The sequence below is a fragment of the Quercus lobata genome, chromosome 5 (genome assembly GCF_001633185.2).
Source record: "Quercus lobata isolate SW786 chromosome 5, ValleyOak3.0 Primary Assembly, whole genome shotgun sequence".
Taxonomy (NCBI): Eukaryota; Viridiplantae; Streptophyta; class Magnoliopsida; order Fagales; family Fagaceae; genus Quercus; species Quercus lobata.
Genome location: NC_044908.1, coordinates 88,434,794 through 88,454,963, shown reverse-complemented (window position 1 = coordinate 88,454,963; position 20,170 = coordinate 88,434,794). Strand labels below are relative to the sequence as shown.

Here is a 20,170-nt window from a genome sequence, read left to right as displayed (position 1 = left end):
GATTCGTTGTGTGATCAAATAATTAAAAAAAAAAAAAAAAATCCTTTTTTTTTTAATAATAAAGTATTAACCTTTCTAAAGAAGGGCCCTTTGGAGTCATCATCTACTGGCAACTGACCTCATCCACCAAAACCAGTTAGCGAGTATATATTAGTTTGGATTAAGATGAGTTGTGATTTGTTTTGTTGATATATTCTAAGAAGTCGAAATTTATCTTTCTATCTAATTGAATGTTCATTAGTCATGATCATTTCTTCAAAGCATATCTTACTGTTCTTATATCTATTAACCAAAAGTGACCCACTACTTGCAAGTCAATCCATTACTCGTTCCGTTACAGCTCTTCATAAATAATTTATTTTTCAAAAAATGAACTTGAATTTTCTTGAAGAAAAAAAAAAAAAAACAAAGGAAGAGAGAGAGAAATGTACCATCCACATATAGTAGTCCATCCCAAAGTTCAAGTAAGTATTTTGAAGAGTGTAGAGCAGTTCCAAAACGACACAACAATGGTGGGGGATTGGTCCTCTTGCTATGAACTATGAAGTGCACGACACTACTCTAGTAGACACTTCTGTTTTGTTAAACCAAGGAACGGTGTTTAGGGATGTAACTTAAAATATGAAGTTGGAGATGTGAGAATTTCCGGGAATAATAAAACATCATTGGCAAAACTTACGGATTTTTAAAAAAAATTTCTTTTTTACAAAATATATAAAATTCTTTTTTTCCGTTGCAAAATTTGATAATTATTGTAGTTATTATTTATTAATACACATTTATTATGATTGTGTTCTTATATGAAAAATATAATAATAATTCTGTTATTTAAAGAAAGAGTTCAAATTTGGTAATGATAGAGTATAAAAATGTAAAACTTATGTGTTACATTATCTAATAAAATATTGTTATATCAAAATTTTACTTAGAACTTAATACATCCTATAACACATAATAATATCTTAATAAACTCACAGGTAAGTTGTATTTTCAAATAAATATTAGAATTGATAAAATGTGGTTATACCTATTCTTTAATATGTAATATGATGATATGACATATTGAGATTGGAGGAGTAAAACTTGGATTTTACACTACATCCTTATAGAATTTAATCTTTAAATAATGTATCAAGATTCTAATAAATGGTTTATATAGTATTTTTTTTTTTTTTTTTTTGAGACAGTTTGTAAGGACACAATTCCATTGCGGCCCAATAATGATGTTGGGCTCGCATATGAAAGATCCCTCACAATATGATTTGTAGAGAGTGGGCTTGAAAAGATAGCCGCTAGTCACGGGGCGATGCCCGGTCATGGTTTTAGAGGAATTCATGTAGAAAAAAGGATTTGGGCTTGAACATTTAAGCCCTAAGGCGTCGCACCCTATGGGATGGGACTCCTCGGAGGTGATCCGAGGACCATTGAGGTCTTACCCCGGTTACCCAACGATGGACTTTTTTCAGTCTTTCTTTTTTGGAGGTGGGATGGGATCCCCCTTTAGATTTACTTACTTTCTTCTTTTATACTCGTCTGCGTTAACTGTCCTTCGTCCACGTGTAGGGTCAATCTTTACAAGACTGATATTTGTCCCATCAGTCTAATCCCAGAATTGTTGGGGATGGTTGATAAGGCTGCAGAGTACGGCTCTGTCAGGTGCAGAGTCTTATCTGGAAGGGTAGTAAGGATAACTTCCCCCAAGATATTTTGGATCTCCTTACAAATTCGTCCCTATACCAGTTTTACCCCTTTATTCCGGTGGGATTTTGGATCTGCCGAGGACTGAACTGTCCTCGGCTGTCTCCCAAAACTGTTTTGTGCTCTGTATTGTAGAGCTTGGGCCACAGCTCTCCTCGGCTTGGGCCTTCGGATTTTCCAGGAGCAACTGAGCCTGGCCCTTAAATTATTGGGCCCCACACAGTTTATATAGTATTATATATAGTATAGAATAAAATTCAATTAAAATAATTATACTAAAATCATAACATGTATAATTTTAAGGCCTCAAAAGTGTATATGGCACAATATTATAATATCAAGCAAAAGTTTTATAGAATTTTATATTTATGATAAATTATATATATATATATATATATATATATATTAGATCACTTATGCTAACTAGTTTAATGCAGAAGAAAGTTTGACAAAATAATATATTTATCTATGATAAATATTTCATTAATAAACAGAAAAAGTTAAATTAGAGAATTTGTAGAAACTAACTTACCTAATTTAATTCAAAAATATCTAAACCTAATCTAATCAATATTTGTCTAGACTAAAGATGGTAAATTTTAATTATTAAAATTAACACTATTTAAAATTCTAAAAATTAAATTTAAAAAACTCATATTAGAATGATAGCATGGAAAAATGGGTTTTCAAATTCTTAAGTAACAAGTCCTAAAATAAAACAAACAAAACAATAAAGAGAGAGAGAGAGAGAGAGAGAGTAGAAGTTTTTTTTTTTTTTTTTTTGAGGATTAAAAAATAAAAAGTTAAAAGCTTTCATTTTGGATTATTATATAAGTTTTTATTATAATTAGATTATGTTATATATAAAATTATACCTTTTTTATAGGTATAAAAATTATACTAGTACATTAAAAATGATAAGTGTGCTAAAAGTCTTATGTAAAGAAAAATTAAAGAATTTGTGGAATTAGTATAACATAATTGAACCCAAATCTATTAAGTATTTTGTATCAAGTGGTGTCCTATACCTAATATTAAAGTATCGGTTAATGTCTTTCCTAAGGTGTTATCTTAGGAATAGGGTGTTAATGACACATCCTTTTAAATTCCCATACCTACAAAATAACCTTCAAATAACACCGAAAAAAAAAAAAAAAAAAAACAAAAAAAAAAAAAGTACTAAGAAAAACAATTACACTCCAAAGAGCCAACAGTTCAACTAGTTCACACTTTTAAGTGTTTCCAACAGAAATATTTAGGGTTCAAATCCCTCGACTCTTAACTATCGATAAACAAAAGAAAAATCACAGAGAATGGCACAGTGCTAAAAATAAAAAGTAATGGAAGCTTTTAGAGAGTGACCTGTGTGTTTTTTGCTATTGTTTCATCAGAGCTGCTGCTGCTGAGGAAGGCTGCACAACAAAACACTAAACACTCCCTCAAAATTGCACCGACTTGCCCTCAAAGTCACACACGTTCAAATATAGTATATAGATGGGCAATAAACCGACTTTAATAACTTTACCTATTTTGGAATAAGAATAATAATAATAATAATAAAAGACTATAACTCATTAATTAATGACCATAAATCCTGGGAATTTAAACTAACAATGCAAAAGACAACCACAAGGAATTTTTAGGGTCACATTTTATAATTAATTTATAGGAGTCCTATAAATTAATTATAAATGTGACGTTTATTTTTTTTTTTGAGAAACAATTATAAATGTGACATATATATATATATATATATATATATATACACACACAAATATTTTAAGTGAGAAACGAATTTTATAAGGACTTTGTGTAATATTTTTTGTTTACACCCTCCAATAAGGGCATACCCCATCATTGTATTACTAAAATCTCAATATAAATATATCTGATTCATTAGACTTAAAGGTTTAACATCTATCCTCTCAAAAAAATATTTTAAAAAAATTAAGGTTTAACATCTAAAAGTACCAATTGACTTAAAGCCAAAGGTCATTTAGGAAGTTTCAAATTCAATAGACTTATAGATTTAACATCTAATTTTGTCCAAAGTCTTGTAACTCAACTCTCTTGATGTTTTCAAGAATAACAAGTTCAAAACTTCGAATCCCTTCCTTTCATTATAACAATCGAATTATCAATAAAATAAAAATAAAAATAACAACTAATTTCCAATAACTTTCCATGCATGAGTTTCAAATTCAATAGACTTATAGATTTAACATCTAATTTTGTCCAAAGTCTTGTAACTCAACTCTCTTGATGCTTTCAAGAATAACAAGTTCAAAACTTCGAATCCCTTCCTTTCATTATAACAATCGAATTATCAATAAAATAAAAATAAAAATAACAACTAATTTCCAATAACTTTCCAGGCATGAGTTTTTTAGATATCAGAAATATTGAAAACTTGTCATCTCATACAGTTTGAATTTTTATTGAACTTTTCACGAATTATAGTATATTTAACAAGTTTTTTAAAATTAAAATCATAAGATACAAGAAAATAAAATAAAATACAATTTATTATTATTATGATTATTTTAAAGTAGTGCTAGACGGATCAGCATATCCATGTTCAAAATGTCGCCTAGCACTTTTCTTTTTTTCTCCAAAAGAAAGGTAGCGGCAAGATCACCTCTTGAAATCAACATTGAACCTATTCTAATCGAGCAATATATAAAAGTTCAAAACAAGTGGTGAATGGGTTGAGTTGAGTGACACTTCTTTGTCTTTCTAAAAAGAAAGAGATCAGGATTCAAGTCCAACCACAGCATTTCAGTGGAGATTTTTGGATATTATTCAAATACTCAATTGGCAAAAATAAGTACTTTTCACATATTTTATCAAAGTACCAACTACCTTTTTACAAATCACATTTTAAAAACAATTTTTTACCATTTGCTCATCCAAATTTAATGTCATAAAAATTACATTAATGGAGAGTAAACTGACAACTCTAGAATTTTGATCTAGGTCTCAAGATTCTAACATTGTCACTTTACATACAAAAACTTGACATAATGCTGAATCGCTGACTAGTGACTGCAATGCTCTTGTATACAGGCAAGCCTGTTAAGCATTTGTTTGGATTTAAATTTTCAACTCTATCATTTGTTTGTTTGAGGAAAGGTTGCTGGCACATTAGGATGTCATGCCATCATCCCCTGTTATGAATCATCCCCAGACGTAAGAGCGCTTGTGTATGTACAACTTTTAAAGCCTCATTTTTAAGGTACAACAACTATACATTAACCAACTTTCAACAAATAAGCAAATAAACTTTCAACAAAAAGCTACATCCAAATACACAAAGAACTTCTTTAACTCTTGAAGCTTTAGCAGCCTTGTCTATACAATTATATTGAGGCCTTTTCTAGTTTAAAATTAATTTTAAGAGCGTAAAATTAGCTTTTCAAATCAAAGATACAGTGTTTGTGATCAGTAGTATGGGACCTAAACTGGATAGGTTAATTCTAGACATTACAAAAAGGCAACAAAATCGACCAGGTTAGCACTATTTCTTGGGTATTCATGTGTAATATGTCTTTCTGAATTTTTTAAGTATTTGATTCATTAAATTGATTAAAAAATGACATTGCTTGATCAAGTTATTCACTGATTATTGGATGATAATGCGTCTAATCTTTGGGAAAGTTACTATATTGCTAGGGTGTGCCAGCATGTGATCTAAATTTTAAGCCGCAAAAAGTTTCCCAAGTCACATAGAGCATTGCATATATTAGCAAAAACTTGAATTGGAACTTCAAACCAATACTTAATTTTGGTCCTCTCAAAATTCACAATATTTAAGATGGACCTCCTTCCATCACAGAAGGAAGTCTTCTCAGAAGTTGTAGATGCACAATATTGGATTAACAACAAGAACCAATATGTCTAAGTGCAGCACAGGAAGTTTTGCGCAAAACTGGTTTTTGCATTAATGATATTGTAAAAGTCCTTAATCCATTAAAACTTAAAAATTTCATGGTAATGAAATGTAATTCTTGTCCCTAACACATATAAAATTTGCTTTTAACTTTATATAACACCAGCTTTCTTCAGGTGCAACGATTATATACATGCATCCTCCCTCTCATAGTATATGAATTCCACAGCCTTGTGAGACTCCTATGCTATGACAGGAAGGATGCCTATATCCGATGCATGAGATATTTTCTCTTAAAGTAGCTCTCTTTGTGCTAGGAAATGATCGACCATTATTGCTTCTTTTGTGAAGCAGTCATAAACTACAATTGTGAAGACAACAAAGAGCAAATAATTCTATACAATCATCAAATATAACATAGAGTGTTGCTAAATGGATGAACAGATTCCCACCTATAACTCAATCCAAGATTCTCTTCCATGCTCATCGGATGTGGTGACAAGTCAAAATCATCTATCAATGTGTTATCTCTAAGGTTGTATGGAATCAGCTTGCCAGGAATATGAAGCACCAAGATTGCCTCTTCTTCATTTTGTCCAACGTTTCGATGAACAAGATGTAAGACAGAGAAAACAAAACGATGAATATCCTGGACATTGTACCTTATCATAGATGGATACTGGGCTGCAAGTCCACTAAGATCAACATGGTACTTTACAAACCAACTTGAATAATCACCACTCATCTCCATCACATCAAAGACGGTTGTTTGAGGGCCATAAATCTCAATGAGATATAGATGGCCTCCTGATTCACCAAAATATCCCAACCTTCTCTCTGCCCAACCCTCTGGAATTGGAGGCATTGGTGTTGTAAACAAAAGCTCTCTCTCAACATCAAAACCAAGTGAGAACTTTCCCTTGCCAACCCAATGTAATGCACCTTTCCAAAAGACCCCTCTATTAAACAAAAACTCATCTAAAACAACAAAAGGATTTCCTGAATCTCTCCAAGAGCAACCCTCATAAGAATTGTATATCTTTATTTGGCAATGTTTTGCTAACAAATCATGACCACAAATGCATATAACTTTGTAATCGGGTGAACGCTTAGGATCAAATGCAATGCTAATACCATTGACAGTATTGCATGCAGGTCTAGGTAGTGGCTTATATTGCCATATCATATCAATCTATTAGTAACTAGTAAGGAAATAAATAAACAATTGATTTTAAACAAAAGGGTCATAGTCCAATAAAAAGAGATACTGACAAGAAAAAACTAATCAATCAGATACAACAGGAATAAAAGTATTCTTATTCTTACTTGAGTTTCTGTACGTAGAACCAAGAGAAGTTATTTATAAAAGAAGAAAGAGAAAGAGAATAGTTTGAGACAATACTTGAGATTGACTATCAAATTTCATAGAAGTTACTAATGTAGTTTCATACCTTAAGGCTTAAGTTGTCAAAGTAGCTTCCTAGAAATTTTGGTGATGGTAGGATTAAGACTCTGCCATTCTTTATGTTGCGTAGTTGACTAGACTTTTCGACTTGAGGGTCCCAAACGAGATTATGTTCTTGCCTAGAGAAGCTAGGCCAAGGAAAGTCGGCAATTGTCAATTCTGTCCAATACAATGATCCTAAACATGTTGTGCAAGGTCTAACAAGAAGAAAAAAGAATAATAATAATAAAAGACCAATGCTTTATAATTCTTCCTTTTCCTCCAGTCTAGTGTACAGTGACGAAAGAAGAGGGCCAACGCCAATGCCAATTGAGCTTTAACTCCTCCCATTTTTTTTACTTGTAGAAGTCCTAGTTAGCCAATGCCAAACTGTTAAGTTATTGGGTTCTCTTCATTTTAGCTTTGAAAAAAAAAATCAAGAATAGTGTTAAATCCAATAAAAGCGTAAAGTAATTGAAAAGGAAAAGAGTTATTATAAAAGAATTTGATCACAAAACCAAATTCAATCAAAGGATATAAGGCCTCTGTAGCATTACAAACAGAATCCCAATGGAGTATCCAATAACATTTCCATCACTTTACCCCTACAAACAAATTCAACTAAACTCAAAAAAAGTCTAAAGAAACATAGTGAAAATTTATAACCCAAAAAATAAAAATAAAAAAGACAAAAAGAAACATATCCAATAATAATTTCAAGGTGAAGACTTGTTGACATTCCAAAAAGAATTCCAAATCTGAGCAAGACCCTCAAGAACATGAGGCATGACACTTCCAATCCCTTTCAAGGTCACACCAGAAGCAACCCCAATAGCAAAAGTCTCACCAAACCCAGGCTTGGAATCAACCTTCATGTCAAGAACAGCAAGCCTTGTGTTTGTGGCATCAATCTTTTTGGAAGTCTCAATCATGAGCTTGTCCTTCCTGTTTCTCCCAGAGGAGATGACCCTGAAGAGGGCATTCTGGAGCTCCTCTATGACCTTGATAGAAGCTTGTTGTGAGTCAAGCCCTTGGGACTCATACTGGGATATTAGCTCTTGCGCGCTTAGCAGCTTTCTCTTCTGGGCGCTGCCGTTTTTGTCTTGTGGTAGTGCATTTGGGGTTGCTGGTTTTTCCATTTCTTTTTGGCTTCAAATAAAGGGGTTTTGGTGAAAACCCTGATATGGGTTTTTGCCTTTTTGGTTGTTTGGAGGAGAGGGGAGTGGTTATGGACAAAAACCCTAGAAATGGGGTTTTTGAAGATAAGGTGAAGGGTGATACTGTAAGCTGTGTCGTGAATTGGGGATGAATCAGAATTTTGCACACTTCTGAACAGGACAGTGGAGTGGACACTGGACAATTAGCAATTTGCCAATTTGTAATTGGGTTTGGGTTTGGGTTTGGGTTTTGAAGTTGGATTCACAGATAAAGAAGCTACCCATGGACTGGTTTTGGGCCCAATCTGAAAGACAAGGCTCAAGAAATTTTGGGGCAGCTCAGTGCTCAGACCAATGTCTGCGATTTTTTTTTTTTAATAAGTTGTTCATTATTCTTTTTAGACATGACTAATCTCCGGACATGTGCAGGCATTCCCATACACATTAAGAAATTACCAAAATAAATCCTAGCAGGTTATCCTAAGGATTGGTTGGATGCTATTAGATGTTGAACTTTGATATATTATCACTAGTCTCAATAACTAAAGTGGTGAATATCTTAGGTTCTAAAGTATTAACCATAGGCGTTATGTTAATTGAGATGGGTTCTCATATCATTGTCTTCTTACAATTTTTACTTTTGCATGACATGTTAAGAGAGGTCAATTGGAAAAACGAATAGAATAAATGTTGTTCATGATGACAGTGCATCTTCCTTGCTAGCAAAGCATCAGTACATAGAAAATATCTGTTCATACGTTTGGGACTGCAATTAGGCACAACTTGTGGCGTTTAAAATTTTGAAACTGGATATAGGTGTTGTTCATATGATTAGGACTGCAGTTTGGCACAATTTCCTTATCTACTGCGAATGGAGACAAATTGGGTATGATCACACCCAATATCTTATACCTACAGACGTACGATTACTCTGATTTCTTCAATCAACTTCAGCTTCACTATAGTTGATCAAGACTTGGCCAAAATCCTTCCAAAGCTTGGATGCTAAATTTGAAGGTTTGCTGTTGAAAGCATAAACATAGTAGTTCTCTCCTCCCAAGCTCTCGTCCATCCATATCTAGGATACTCTTGAATGATTGCATATAATTAATATCACCAAGGAAAAACATGTTATTCACCTTCAACAGTTGAAATTCTGCATCAATTTGAGGAGAGTTGAATGCTTAGGACTCATTTTATTGTTCCAGTTGAAACAATATTTTTTTCTTAGGTGTGTGAGGAATTATAGAATTTCTGAGAAGCACTGAATGTCAACCGCAAGAGAGGTCCTACTATAGTATTACATATGAAGATAAAATTATGACACGAGTTCTACTTGCTTCCACAACCCTCTGTATATACAGGACTTTTGACACATCACTTCCTTTAAGTCAAGCAACCAAGAGGAAAATAAAATTTGAGGAAGAAAACAAAAAAGTCTCAAACCGCTTTCAAGAAAACTAAAAACTAATTTGATACTGAAATGAGTAGTAATTCAACATATCTTATTCAGATCAAGAAAGAATCAGTATGCCTATAAATCAGGCACCCATGATGATATACATGGAAATACCTAACTGTGCAAAGTATCTAAGTATTCAAGGGAAATGGGTGCCGAATGCCGCTGAGATCTCAAAAGGGGTGATACTGCAAGAGTTTATAGGTACAAACAATTCTCACAGAAAGATTGGAGCCATGACAAGCGTAATTGTGGCAAGCATCTTTATGAGGACATGAAGGGAAGGTCCAGCTGTGTCTTTGAATGGGTCTCCCACACTGCAGTACAGGTGAAACAAGAGCACAATAAATTTCCAGAATTCAGATATTATAATGAAATGAACAATAGCGTCAAATATATATATAAAATCTTGCACAAAATTCTGGTGGGTTGGAAGTAGTACACAGCCCCATATTATAGAATATAGAGTTTGGGGGCCTAGTAACTAATTTAAGAAACCTAATTTGTTAAGCAATATATCTTTTGACATTTTTCCAGTCCTGAGATCCAAACAATGATGGGAATTAGAGAATTTTTCTTTAACAATTAAATGGTAGAAAAAAGCAGTTTTTTGTGCACACCACCATCTCATTGTAGAGTTTTACCAATCAACAATACCATGTAGTATAACTCAAACAAACCACATTTACAATTTAAAATTTGGGAAATAAACTAAGCTTGTAAAGGACAAAACCTCTGGCATTAAAAAATGAACTCTTTGGAGTTTGCAGTTCGGTTCTAACTTTGGATAATTAGCTAAATTTTCTAACATACAAACATGAACATAAAAAATAAAATAAAAAATAAAAAATGGAAACAAACTACATTACAGTTTTGATTAAAAAAAAAAAAAAAAAAACTTGTGTGTCAATCTTAGGTTTTGGGGTCTAGTTAAAGTATTTACTGGAAACAATATCATGACCCATTTTTTTCAATCTTAGGTTTTTTTTTTTTTTTTTTGAGAAACAATCTTAGGTATTTGCAACACATGAACATTGGTGATCAAATTCCATGTTACTACAAGATTCCTTGCTTGTTGTGTCTTGGTCATGTTGTACTTCTATTTTTTTCCTCTTAATTAATCATACTTAAATGCATTTTGGTTTTTTTTTTTTTTTTCCCCTTAAATTTTGTTAAGGGGTGTTTCATTCATGTTAACAATTGACGGAGTACAGAAATTATTACATAACTATAGATAATGAGCTAAATTTACTAATGAAACATAAAAGACACAAAAGAGACAGAACGAGCAGAGCCTATAAATTGAAATCACAGGACCCACTCATGTGACTGAAAGGAGACACACAATATTTTATAACTGCCACTTGCCATAAGTAATAATACTAGACATTGGCAAGAACACCAACACCAAAAGGGAACATCAACAACACTTACGTATCTCCTGTAATAGCTGCTTTATGACAATCACTCCCTTTGCCTCCAAGAGCACCTGTCTCTATATACTTCTTTGCGTTATCCCAGGCACCACCAGATGTGTTCAGGAAAAGAGCCATAAGAATTCCTGAAACCGTTCCAAACATCAGCATGGCAGCCACAACTTTAGCCCCAAGCAGAGGATGCCCTGTATAGGAACCCAAAATCCGGAACAGTAAACCTGCAAGTGATATGAACTTAACTTGAGTCCTTCATTATATATAGATAATACACATCATAGAAAAAAAAACAAGTCCATAGATAGTATACCACAATATAAATAAATGAAAACATAAATCAACAAATTACTTTTCAATACATGGACTATTTGTGTGGTTATACTGCAACTTTAGAATCTAAAATTATACTGCTGCTACAACCACCACCAGCACCTGCCACACCACTAGGTCTAATACTACTTCCATCACACAGCACTTCAATAAACAGAGAAAATATATATTTTGAAGCCATAATCATCTCATTTAGAATATTTGACAGTACTTCTACCATTTCCGAATCATACATGATATAAATGTTAGTATAATAGTGGCAGTAGTAATAAAAAATAATAATAACTTGGTCCTCAAATTATTGGGAAAATTATATTTAGTCCCTCAACAATTAATAATTCACATTGACTTCATTTCAAATTTTTACACTTCCATTAGTAACCTTTAAGGTATATTTTATTTGTCAGATCAATTAATTCCATTAAATTTAAATGGAGAGGAGATCCAAGGATAAAAGTACAATTAGTAGATGCTATAATTAGTAGTTGAGGGACCAAAGTGAATTTTACCTAATAGTTGAAAGATTAAATTACTAACTTAACCTAAAGAATAATGTTGACAGAAAAACAGGACATAGGCTACAATGAGAATGAGAGCAGTCAACCCACCAACAATTATAGGTGACAAAATAGCCAAAGCACCAGGTTTTATCATTTCCCTCAAAGATGCAGTTGCTACAATAGCAACACAGCGACTATAATCTGGTTTCTCCTTGTAGTCCTGCAGCAAGCAAGTTAAAACAATGATCACTTAAAACAAATAATTAAAGTGCAATACACAAGTTACAAAAGAAACTCATGCTCACCATTATACCAGGCCTCTCAATAAATTGTCTTCTTACTTCATTAACAACCTCTTGAGCAGTTCGGCCAACTGCAGCACAGGCCCAAGCACTAAATAGGAAAATAAGCATGGAGCCCAACAATCCACCTACAAAAACTTCGGGGATGGCTATATCAACCTGAAAGCCAATTTGAAATCACAAAATTAAGACAGGATGCAACAGCACTTGAAACAGAAGGAAATTAAAAGTGGGGCTACAATTTTGTCTACCTGTTTAAAAGGTTCCTGCGCAAATGCAGCTACCTCATCCATATACGCACTAAACAGAAGAAAAGATGCAAGCGCAGCAGAACCAATGGCAAATCCTTTGGTGGTAGCTTTTGTGGTGTTCCCTACTGCATCAAGAAGATCAGTGATCTCTCGAACACTTTCTGGCTGTGAGAACAATGGTATAATATTAGATAAAGGGAAATAAGTACAACAGTTTTCATCATCATTCAAGCCAAACTCTTAGAGAATTTATCACCTAAGGGTTACCTGCTGACTCATCTCTACAATTCCTCCGGCATTATCTGCTATTGGACCAAACATATCCATGGTAAGAACATAGGCAGCAGTACTGAGCATTCCCATTGTTGCTACAGCAGTGCCAAACAGCCCACCAGTTGGGTTTCCACCTTCATCCACTAGTCCGGATGTATGACCCAGCCAGAAAGCTGAAATAATAGCGACACTAATGACAAGAACAGGAAGAGCTGTAGATTCCAGGCCCAAACTGACTCCAGCAATTATATTAGTCCCATGACCTGTGGAGCTAGCAAGAGCTAATGTGCGTACAGGCTCGTGCTTGTAGTCAGTATAGTACTGGGTGATCCAAACAAAAGCGTATGCCGTAATGATACCAACCAGCCCACACAGGGCAAAGTTGAACCATGCAGAAGGTGCTCGTTCAGTATAAAGCAACCACCGGGTGGACTGTAATAGTATTTCAAACCAGCAATATAATCATGCATCAGAATGCAAACAAGGAAAAAGAGAAAAATGCAGGTTTCCAATTCTCAAACAAATTTAGTTTTAAAACTCCAACGAAAGAGGAATTTGTTAATTAGCAGTTGTAATCAGTTTCTTTTGATATAAAATTTAAAAGTATAATGAGCATGTTCTAAATGTGAAAGAAATATTACCAAACCAAATGTCAGAACAGCTAACACTATCGTAATAGAATATCCTTTTTGAAGAATTGCCATTGGATCCTCAATAGGAGACTTTGAACCAGTGTCACGTGTACCCCTTATTGAAAGAATTCCAACTGATGAAACCACAAGGTCAAAAGAGTGAACAACAAGAGGAAACAAGATGAAGCCAGATGGATCTGCATAAACAAAGAAATTATGGGTGAGCCAATTGACATATACATACCCACAAAAACACACATGACTATATGAAAATACACACACAGTACTTGCCTTCAATTTTACAACGCTGGGCCATTGTTCCCCCAAGTATCATAGCACTAATTATTTCAGCTGCAATACTTTCAAAAAGATCAGCACCTCGAGCAGCACAATCACCCACATTGTCTCCAACCTTAATTGCAAAACTAAATAAGTACAAATTTCTTTACAGCCAACATCTTTGGCAACATAGATAACCGAGAAGAGAGAGAGAGAGAGAGAGAGATACAAGTAACAGAATTTTTTTTTTCTTTGATTTCAAACTTCTCAATGACCACAGAAAAGGAGTAAACCACATTCTGCCCTCCTCAACTCCTCTACCTCTTTTTGATATATCTGACTATATAGTTTGTCTTAATTGACTATTTCCCCATGCCTAGAGGCTATACCTCACTTCCTCAGGTAAAAAAACACCTTGCTTCATACATCCACCTTTAACAGCATTGTTTAATATTGTGCCTTTTTACTTTTCAACTTATTAGGTCCAGAAAGATCACTAAGCCTAGGAAATTTTTTTTTGGGAAACTTTCAATCAATTATTTTATTTTAAATAATTTTGATATGCCTAATTTTAACTACTCATGTATACCAAAAAAATCAACACACACCTCAATGCCTCCTAGTATACACATTGCATCCAGGGGTCTTAAATGCCTTACATTTCACTTCTGCCATTAAAATATCACCATGTTTGCAAAGAGAAAGTACAAATGAACTTATAACCCTTGAATTATGTGAATCAGTCTATTATGAAATCAACAGCTTTTTTCAAGTAGTAACAACAGCAGACAAAAAAGTGAAAGTTAAACCTTTGATTCAAAATAATTTGTAATACACAATTTAATATTTTCCTACTATTACTTATACTTCCAGCTCAAATGTACTATTAAATCATCACAGAATGCATAAATGAAAGTAGACATTTTATTGGAGTCCTCAACAAGAAGTCCGAATGGCAAATGCAAAAGAACTTAACAGAAAGAAGTCAACAAAGGAGAACCAGTAACTACCAGATCTGCAATCACAGCAGGGTTCCTCGGATCATCTTCAGGTATTCCTTGCTCTACTTTACCAACAAGGTCAGCCCCAACATCAGCTGCTTTTGTGTAAATTCCACCACCCAACTGAGCAAACAGAGCAACAAAAGAAGCTCCAAAACCATAACCGACAAGGAGAAGAGGCACTGGAAGATCAAACATTAACGTCAAGAACAAGATCATAGAAAATAACAGAATGAAATACAGAAGGTGCATACAGTTACAACAGCCAACATAAAAAATCAAATATATTCTTGTAGTTACAATGTGGTCTAGAACAGATTACAGTTCAAGCATACATGTAGCATACCTTAATAAAATGAAAGTATCTTTAGAAAAAATATACGACACTGTTGCTGTTAATGTCGAGAAGATAGTGTTATTATTATCTTAAAATAGGGTATGTCATACGATAATACATATCATGTCAGGTAGACGTACTGTAAAATCATATGAAGATACAAAGATGCAGCATATCTTAGAGACCTTAATTGAATCTATTTAAATTTGGAACAGATTAGGATTTATATTTTCATATAGTTTTCATATAGCAATACATCAAGTGAATCATAAAGCCATAAGTTCCTGCAATGACGGGCACTCTTTTTTTTTTTTTTTGGGATAACGTGGGTGTCCAAAGTTCTTTGAGCACCTAACTATTCCCCCGGGTTCAATAAAATTTGTGAATAAGTATAACCAAATTTCAACTTGGAAGTCTTGAACAACCCAAAAATTAATGTCCTCCAACTGAAACAATGGATAATATTGATACAAAGTGTACCGTTACAATTAAATGATTAATCAACACCAAAATGACAACATCAACCCACTGTGGTGATAGAGCAGCAAATTTTGCAAAATTGCCATCTTTAGGAAATATCACAATAAGGTCCAACTCCATGTTCCTAAAATACTACTAGGATACAGAAGGCAATTCTTTTTAAAATTTTATTTTTAATGTACTACAACCCATAATAATAAATAAAAGGAAGAAAGAAAGTCACCACATACAATCAGTAACCTTCATTGAACCTGGCAAATCCACCCCCAACCAAACATAAAATGTGGCATAAAGGATGGCCACTCCAATTACAGCCATACCAACAACCACCATGGCAGAAAAACCACCAGCACGAACAGCTATCTGCACAAGATATTCCCAGTTATGATATCCATCCAAAACCATTTTCAGATAAATAACTAGAAAAGGACACAACCTGCAATGCTTCCCTTGCAGACCGTCTAGCAGCACTAGAGACTCGAACATTTGCTCGAACCGACACCCACATTCCAACATACCCTGCAATTCCTGAACAAATAGCCCCCAAAAGAAATGCAGCAACAGTAATATATGCAGATGTTGACCTACATCAACAGATTCAAAACCATGATTCAGCAATGAGAAATAAATTATACGAGCAGACAAAGTGCTCTATAACTTATGAAATTATGCACCTTCCTATGCCCGAAGCTTCTTGTTGAGGAGTTGTACTGCGAAACAAATATATGCCAAGGATAACCAGTGCTAGCAACAATGCCATCTTGGAGATAGTCCCGTACTGGGTCCTGAAGAAACCTTCAGCTCCATCTCGTATTGCATCTGATATCTAGAAAGTGAAATGATAAGCTCAGGACAAGTACATGAAAATTTTCAAATTTTGAGCCACGCCAGTTCCCTATTAAGCCTAAGAATTCTTGATCATTGTTAGCAAGATAAGCATACATAAGAAATGATGAGGAGTCTTTATCAATGAACACACCATATGCTTACAGGAATGCTTACAGGAGACTAAAGTCGTCATATTTGTTATAAGAAGTGGGTGGACGGGATTCAATCCTTGGTTCTCCTCATAAAGGAGACCATTCAATGCTATTACGCTACACGACTCTTGGCATACTTAATAACACTATGAGGAGTCTTTGTCAGCAAACACTAGCATGTGGAGAGCTGAGGACACCACCTGCACTTTCCAATGTCCCATGCACTTATTTGGACATTACTAAATGACCTTGAAGTATGAAACCACAAGGTTATTATGTGTTTTTGTTGAAAAGCTTTATACACTTTTTTCTCCTATGTACATTCTTCTCCATTCAAAGGAAAATTAAATACAGATAAACAAACTACAGTTAATATATATATATATATATATATATATATAATATTTCAGAAAGGTACACATATAGCCATGTTCCAAACCCCCATTGCATGTAAGAACATGACAAATCACAGAGGCAGGATAAGAACAACTTCCCATAATATGAAACGTTGCATCTTAGATACTTATCCAAAGGCATACTGAAGCTCCACAACGGCAGCATGGGTTGTCAAATGTTAAATGGTAACAAATTAAATGATTGGTCCAGTGAGTCAAGTGAGTTTGACAGAACAGTGAGAACACAACAGTGGGGATAGCCCAATTCCAACCAAAGAGTCATTCTCTATTGTTATTACTAGAGTTCACTTACTTATATAATATTCTCTCTTTTTTACATAATTTGAATAATACTCTTTTTTACCAACCAAAAATACATAAAGGGAACCTTTAAATAATTAAATGTTCTGCACAAACATATCAACAGTATCTATAAAACAAATCAAAACAGAAACAAATTACAAGTCTGCATGATACATCGTAGTCTCCATGCATATAGACTATACATAGCTATAGAAAATCGATGATCCTGGAAAAGTCCTATTGAAATTATAGTAACAAAAATTAAACAACAAATTTATGATCTATTACCAAAAACAATTATTGTGAAAACATACAGACAAAAAGACAAATAACATCATGAGCAAAAGAAACTGAAAATAGATGATGTACCTGAACCATCTCAGGAGGCCCCTCATCCTTTGCGAGCACCCACTTAGTAAGATATATTGAGAAAAGGAAGCTCATAATACATATGGAGAAGACAAAAACAATGATTGGAGAAGTTTTTGCTCCAACGTAAAAGATTGCTCCAAGTCCCAAAAGTAGAAATACTAAAAGAACACGGACATTTATTCCCATGAGAATCCGAAATATCTGCAAAAAGAACTTAATACTATCAACACAAGGGAAAACCAAACCAAAAACTAATATATGATAAAACAAGACAATAGAAAAATGCCATAAAATGAAATGGAAAAAAAAAATTATAAATCCTACACATCAGAAGTAATTACAAAATAATTACAATGTAGAGATAAGGACAGTACTTCATTGTCATAAAAAGAAAAAAACTATGCATTTTCCCCAGTCAAAATTGTCATTACATTTAGGAAAAATAGTTATTTTATAACTAGTTACAATATTTTATCTAACTCTAACGCCAAGAGCCATGTAGCTCAGTGGCAATGTCTGCTCTCTTTTGCAAGAAGAGCCAGGGTTAAAATCCCCTTCCCCCATTGTTTTAACTACTCCTTCCACCTCAAATTATTAGTTCTTCATTCCATTTTGGGATGTCTCAAAATGTAGTCCTCTTTAAAAAGTCAATATATATAATATTGATATTCCTAACTTATCATTTACTTCATTCAAAAAGTTTTTCAAAATTGATTCCATTTATTTGAATGACTGCATTACATGATGTTCCCTTGAAAAGTCGGATTTTCTAAACAAGACCAACAATATGGGATGGAGGGAGTATCTAATTAACAAAATAAATAAAAACATATTTGTCTAACTCTGACAAAGCACTGTTGCACTGTTAGTTCAAAGCTGTGAAAGGTTGCACCATGTTGTTCTGTCTGCGAAAAGCTATAAATTTAAAAATGGTGAGAGAGAGAGAGAGAGAGACAAAGGCTGTTAGCAATGCAATACTGTTTAACACAATACAGCTCCATCATACCAATCACAAATCATAAGCACAATGAAAGAAGAAAAGTCCTAAACGTAGTCCACTAAGAATCAAAAGCATACATGAATCTTACACCCCAAGAAAAACACATACGCTTTGCTACAAGCGATCATATATTAATCTGACAATGAGACCAATTCACACAAAAAAGAACAAATGAAGATACAGGTTCAATCCCATAACAGGCTTTTTTGTATTGAATTGTATTTACCAACGGGGTGTGAACTTTACTACGCATGCTGGGGAAAACCCTCGGCCTGTCAGCATATGGCCCAAGATTACCACATTCAACGTCATTATCCATGAACATTGTAAGAGTGTTTGAATTTACCCTCCGAAACTGGGGCAAGTCGCCCCCCGAGCTTGGCCGCTGAATTTTGAATGACCTGCTAAGACCAACAATTCCATCATAAACAATCCAGAAAATCGTGAACTTCATAAATTAAATTGACATTTAAGCTAAACTATGATTCTAAAATCCTACTTCTGAATTTGTGAAACAATGCAATGTATGAGCTAAAAAGCGTCCAAATTTCAAACTAGATTAAATGTCAATTCAATTACCAAAAATTCAAACTTACATTCAATAAACGCAGAATCAGAAAATTAGAAAATAAAAACAATGATAAAAAAGAATCAAACTAGATTAAATGTCAATGTAATCCAGAAATTAACACTTTTTACACTATCGAAATTCACACTAATTTCATAACAACAATTCCAATGCTCATTTTGGTTTCCGAGAAAATGAAACTACCTAAAAGACCTTTAAAAAAATCATTTTTTTTTAATATTTACTCATTTTCCAAACAACCAAACAGAGCAATATACATTCTTCATTGAAATGACAGATGATCATTTCCTACCTAAAACCTCAATTTTTTCTTTCTCGGAAACCAAACATGAATCACCAAAACCCAAAAAGATCCGAAATTGAAAAACGAAAAACCCTAGGTAACATCACGAAATTCCAAGATCTAAAATCAGAGAAAGAGAGAGAGAGGAATCTAAGAAGCAAAAACGACAACGTATTGAGTAGAGAGAAAGAGAGAGAAGAGAGAACCTTTGGCACGGTGGGTCAATGAGAGCAGTACTGAGAGACGAGTACGATTTGCGTTATTGGTTTTGTGAAAATGAAACAAAATTTGATGTGAGTGCGAAACTTAGATCTAAAAATTAGAAGAAAAAACACAGGCGTAGAGTTAATATAAATAATAGTAGTAAATAGGAAGTGATAGAGCTAGAGTTAGAAGACTCAATGACTCTCTGTATTTCTATCTATTTCTCTATATGATAAAGATTTGTTTTTTCGAGTCTATATAATACTCATCATCTCGACTTGACTCCACCAATGGAAGAACAGTTTATATGTTATTGGATATCAGTCAATCTGACAAATTCCTATGCAAATAGGAAAATGTTTTTTTTTTTTTTTTTTTTTTTTTTGGTTTAAAAGTTAGGCATATTCCATTTTATTTCTTTACCAATTGTTGTTGTTGTTGTGAGTAGAAATGCTGTTCCATGTATTGGGAAAGATGCCATGTCACTTGTCCAATTATATTTTGCCATCTAATCTACCTCTCCACAAAACTGCTTTTTTTCTTTTTTTCTTTTTTTCTGTTTTTGCTAGAGTTCTACAA

At 33.7% G+C, this 20,170-nt stretch overlaps 3 protein-coding genes across 5 annotated transcripts; all 3 read right to left on the bottom strand.

The window, feature by feature from the left end:
* Positions 1-5,745: 5,745 nt before the first annotated feature.
* LOC115988688 (F-box protein At5g07610-like) lies at positions 5,746-7,406 on the bottom strand. The gene has a single exon (XM_031112287.1). It carries the CDS (start codon positions 6,771-6,773, stop codon positions 5,994-5,996), a length of 780 nt encoding a protein of 259 aa, XP_030968147.1. The 5' UTR covers positions 6,774-7,406; the 3' UTR covers positions 5,746-5,993.
* Positions 7,407-7,535: 129 nt separating this feature from the next.
* Positions 7,536-8,373, bottom strand: LOC115988689. The gene has a single exon (XM_031112288.1). The coding sequence runs from the start codon at positions 8,168-8,170 to the stop codon at positions 7,748-7,750; it is 423 nt and encodes a 140-aa protein (XP_030968148.1). The 5' UTR covers positions 8,171-8,373; the 3' UTR covers positions 7,536-7,747.
* Positions 8,374-9,457: 1,084 nt separating this feature from the next.
* Positions 9,458-19,928, bottom strand: LOC115989622 (pyrophosphate-energized membrane proton pump 2). 3 transcript variants are annotated; one of them, XM_031113411.1, is made up of 15 exons: positions 19,594-19,928; positions 18,742-18,919; positions 17,513-17,716; positions 16,140-16,291; positions 15,902-16,049; positions 15,696-15,828; positions 14,658-14,830; positions 13,660-13,780; positions 13,378-13,565; positions 12,731-13,168; positions 12,464-12,628; positions 12,216-12,371; positions 12,019-12,130; positions 11,082-11,301; positions 9,458-9,964 (listed from the first exon to the last, which is right to left on the bottom strand). In XM_031113411.1, exons 2-15 carry the CDS (start codon positions 18,838-18,840, stop codon positions 9,865-9,867), a joined length of 2,409 nt encoding a protein of 802 aa, XP_030969271.1. In that variant the 5' UTR covers positions 18,841-18,919; positions 19,594-19,928; the 3' UTR covers positions 9,458-9,864. The 3 variants fall into 3 exon arrangements, with proteins under 3 accessions (XP_030969271.1, XP_030969270.1, XP_030969272.1); XM_031113410.1 differs by having other exon boundaries at positions 18,742-18,916; XM_031113412.1 differs by lacking the exons at positions 18,742-18,919; positions 19,594-19,928 and having other exon boundaries at positions 16,140-16,284; positions 17,513-17,601.
* Between the last annotated feature and the right edge of the window lie 242 nt (positions 19,929-20,170).

Coding starts and splice junctions, on each gene's coding strand:
- LOC115988688 (XM_031112287.1), bottom strand. CDS start 6,773: ATGATATGGCAATATAAGCCACTACCTAGACCTGCATGCAATACTGTC.
- LOC115988689 (XM_031112288.1), bottom strand. CDS start 8,170: ATGGAAAAACCAGCAACCCCAAATGCACTACCACAAGACAAAAACGGC.
- LOC115989622 (XM_031113411.1), bottom strand. CDS start 18,840: ATGTTCATGGATAATGACGTTGAATGTGGTAATCTTGGGCCATATGCT. Junction 17,717..18,741: donor GTAAAGTTCACACCCCGTTG/GTAAATACAATT, acceptor TTCTTTTTGCAG/ATATTTCGGATTCTCATGGG. Junction 12,131..12,215: donor TTGAGAGGCCTGGTATAATG/GTGAGCATGAGT, acceptor TGCTTGCTGCAG/GACTACAAGGAGAAACCAGA.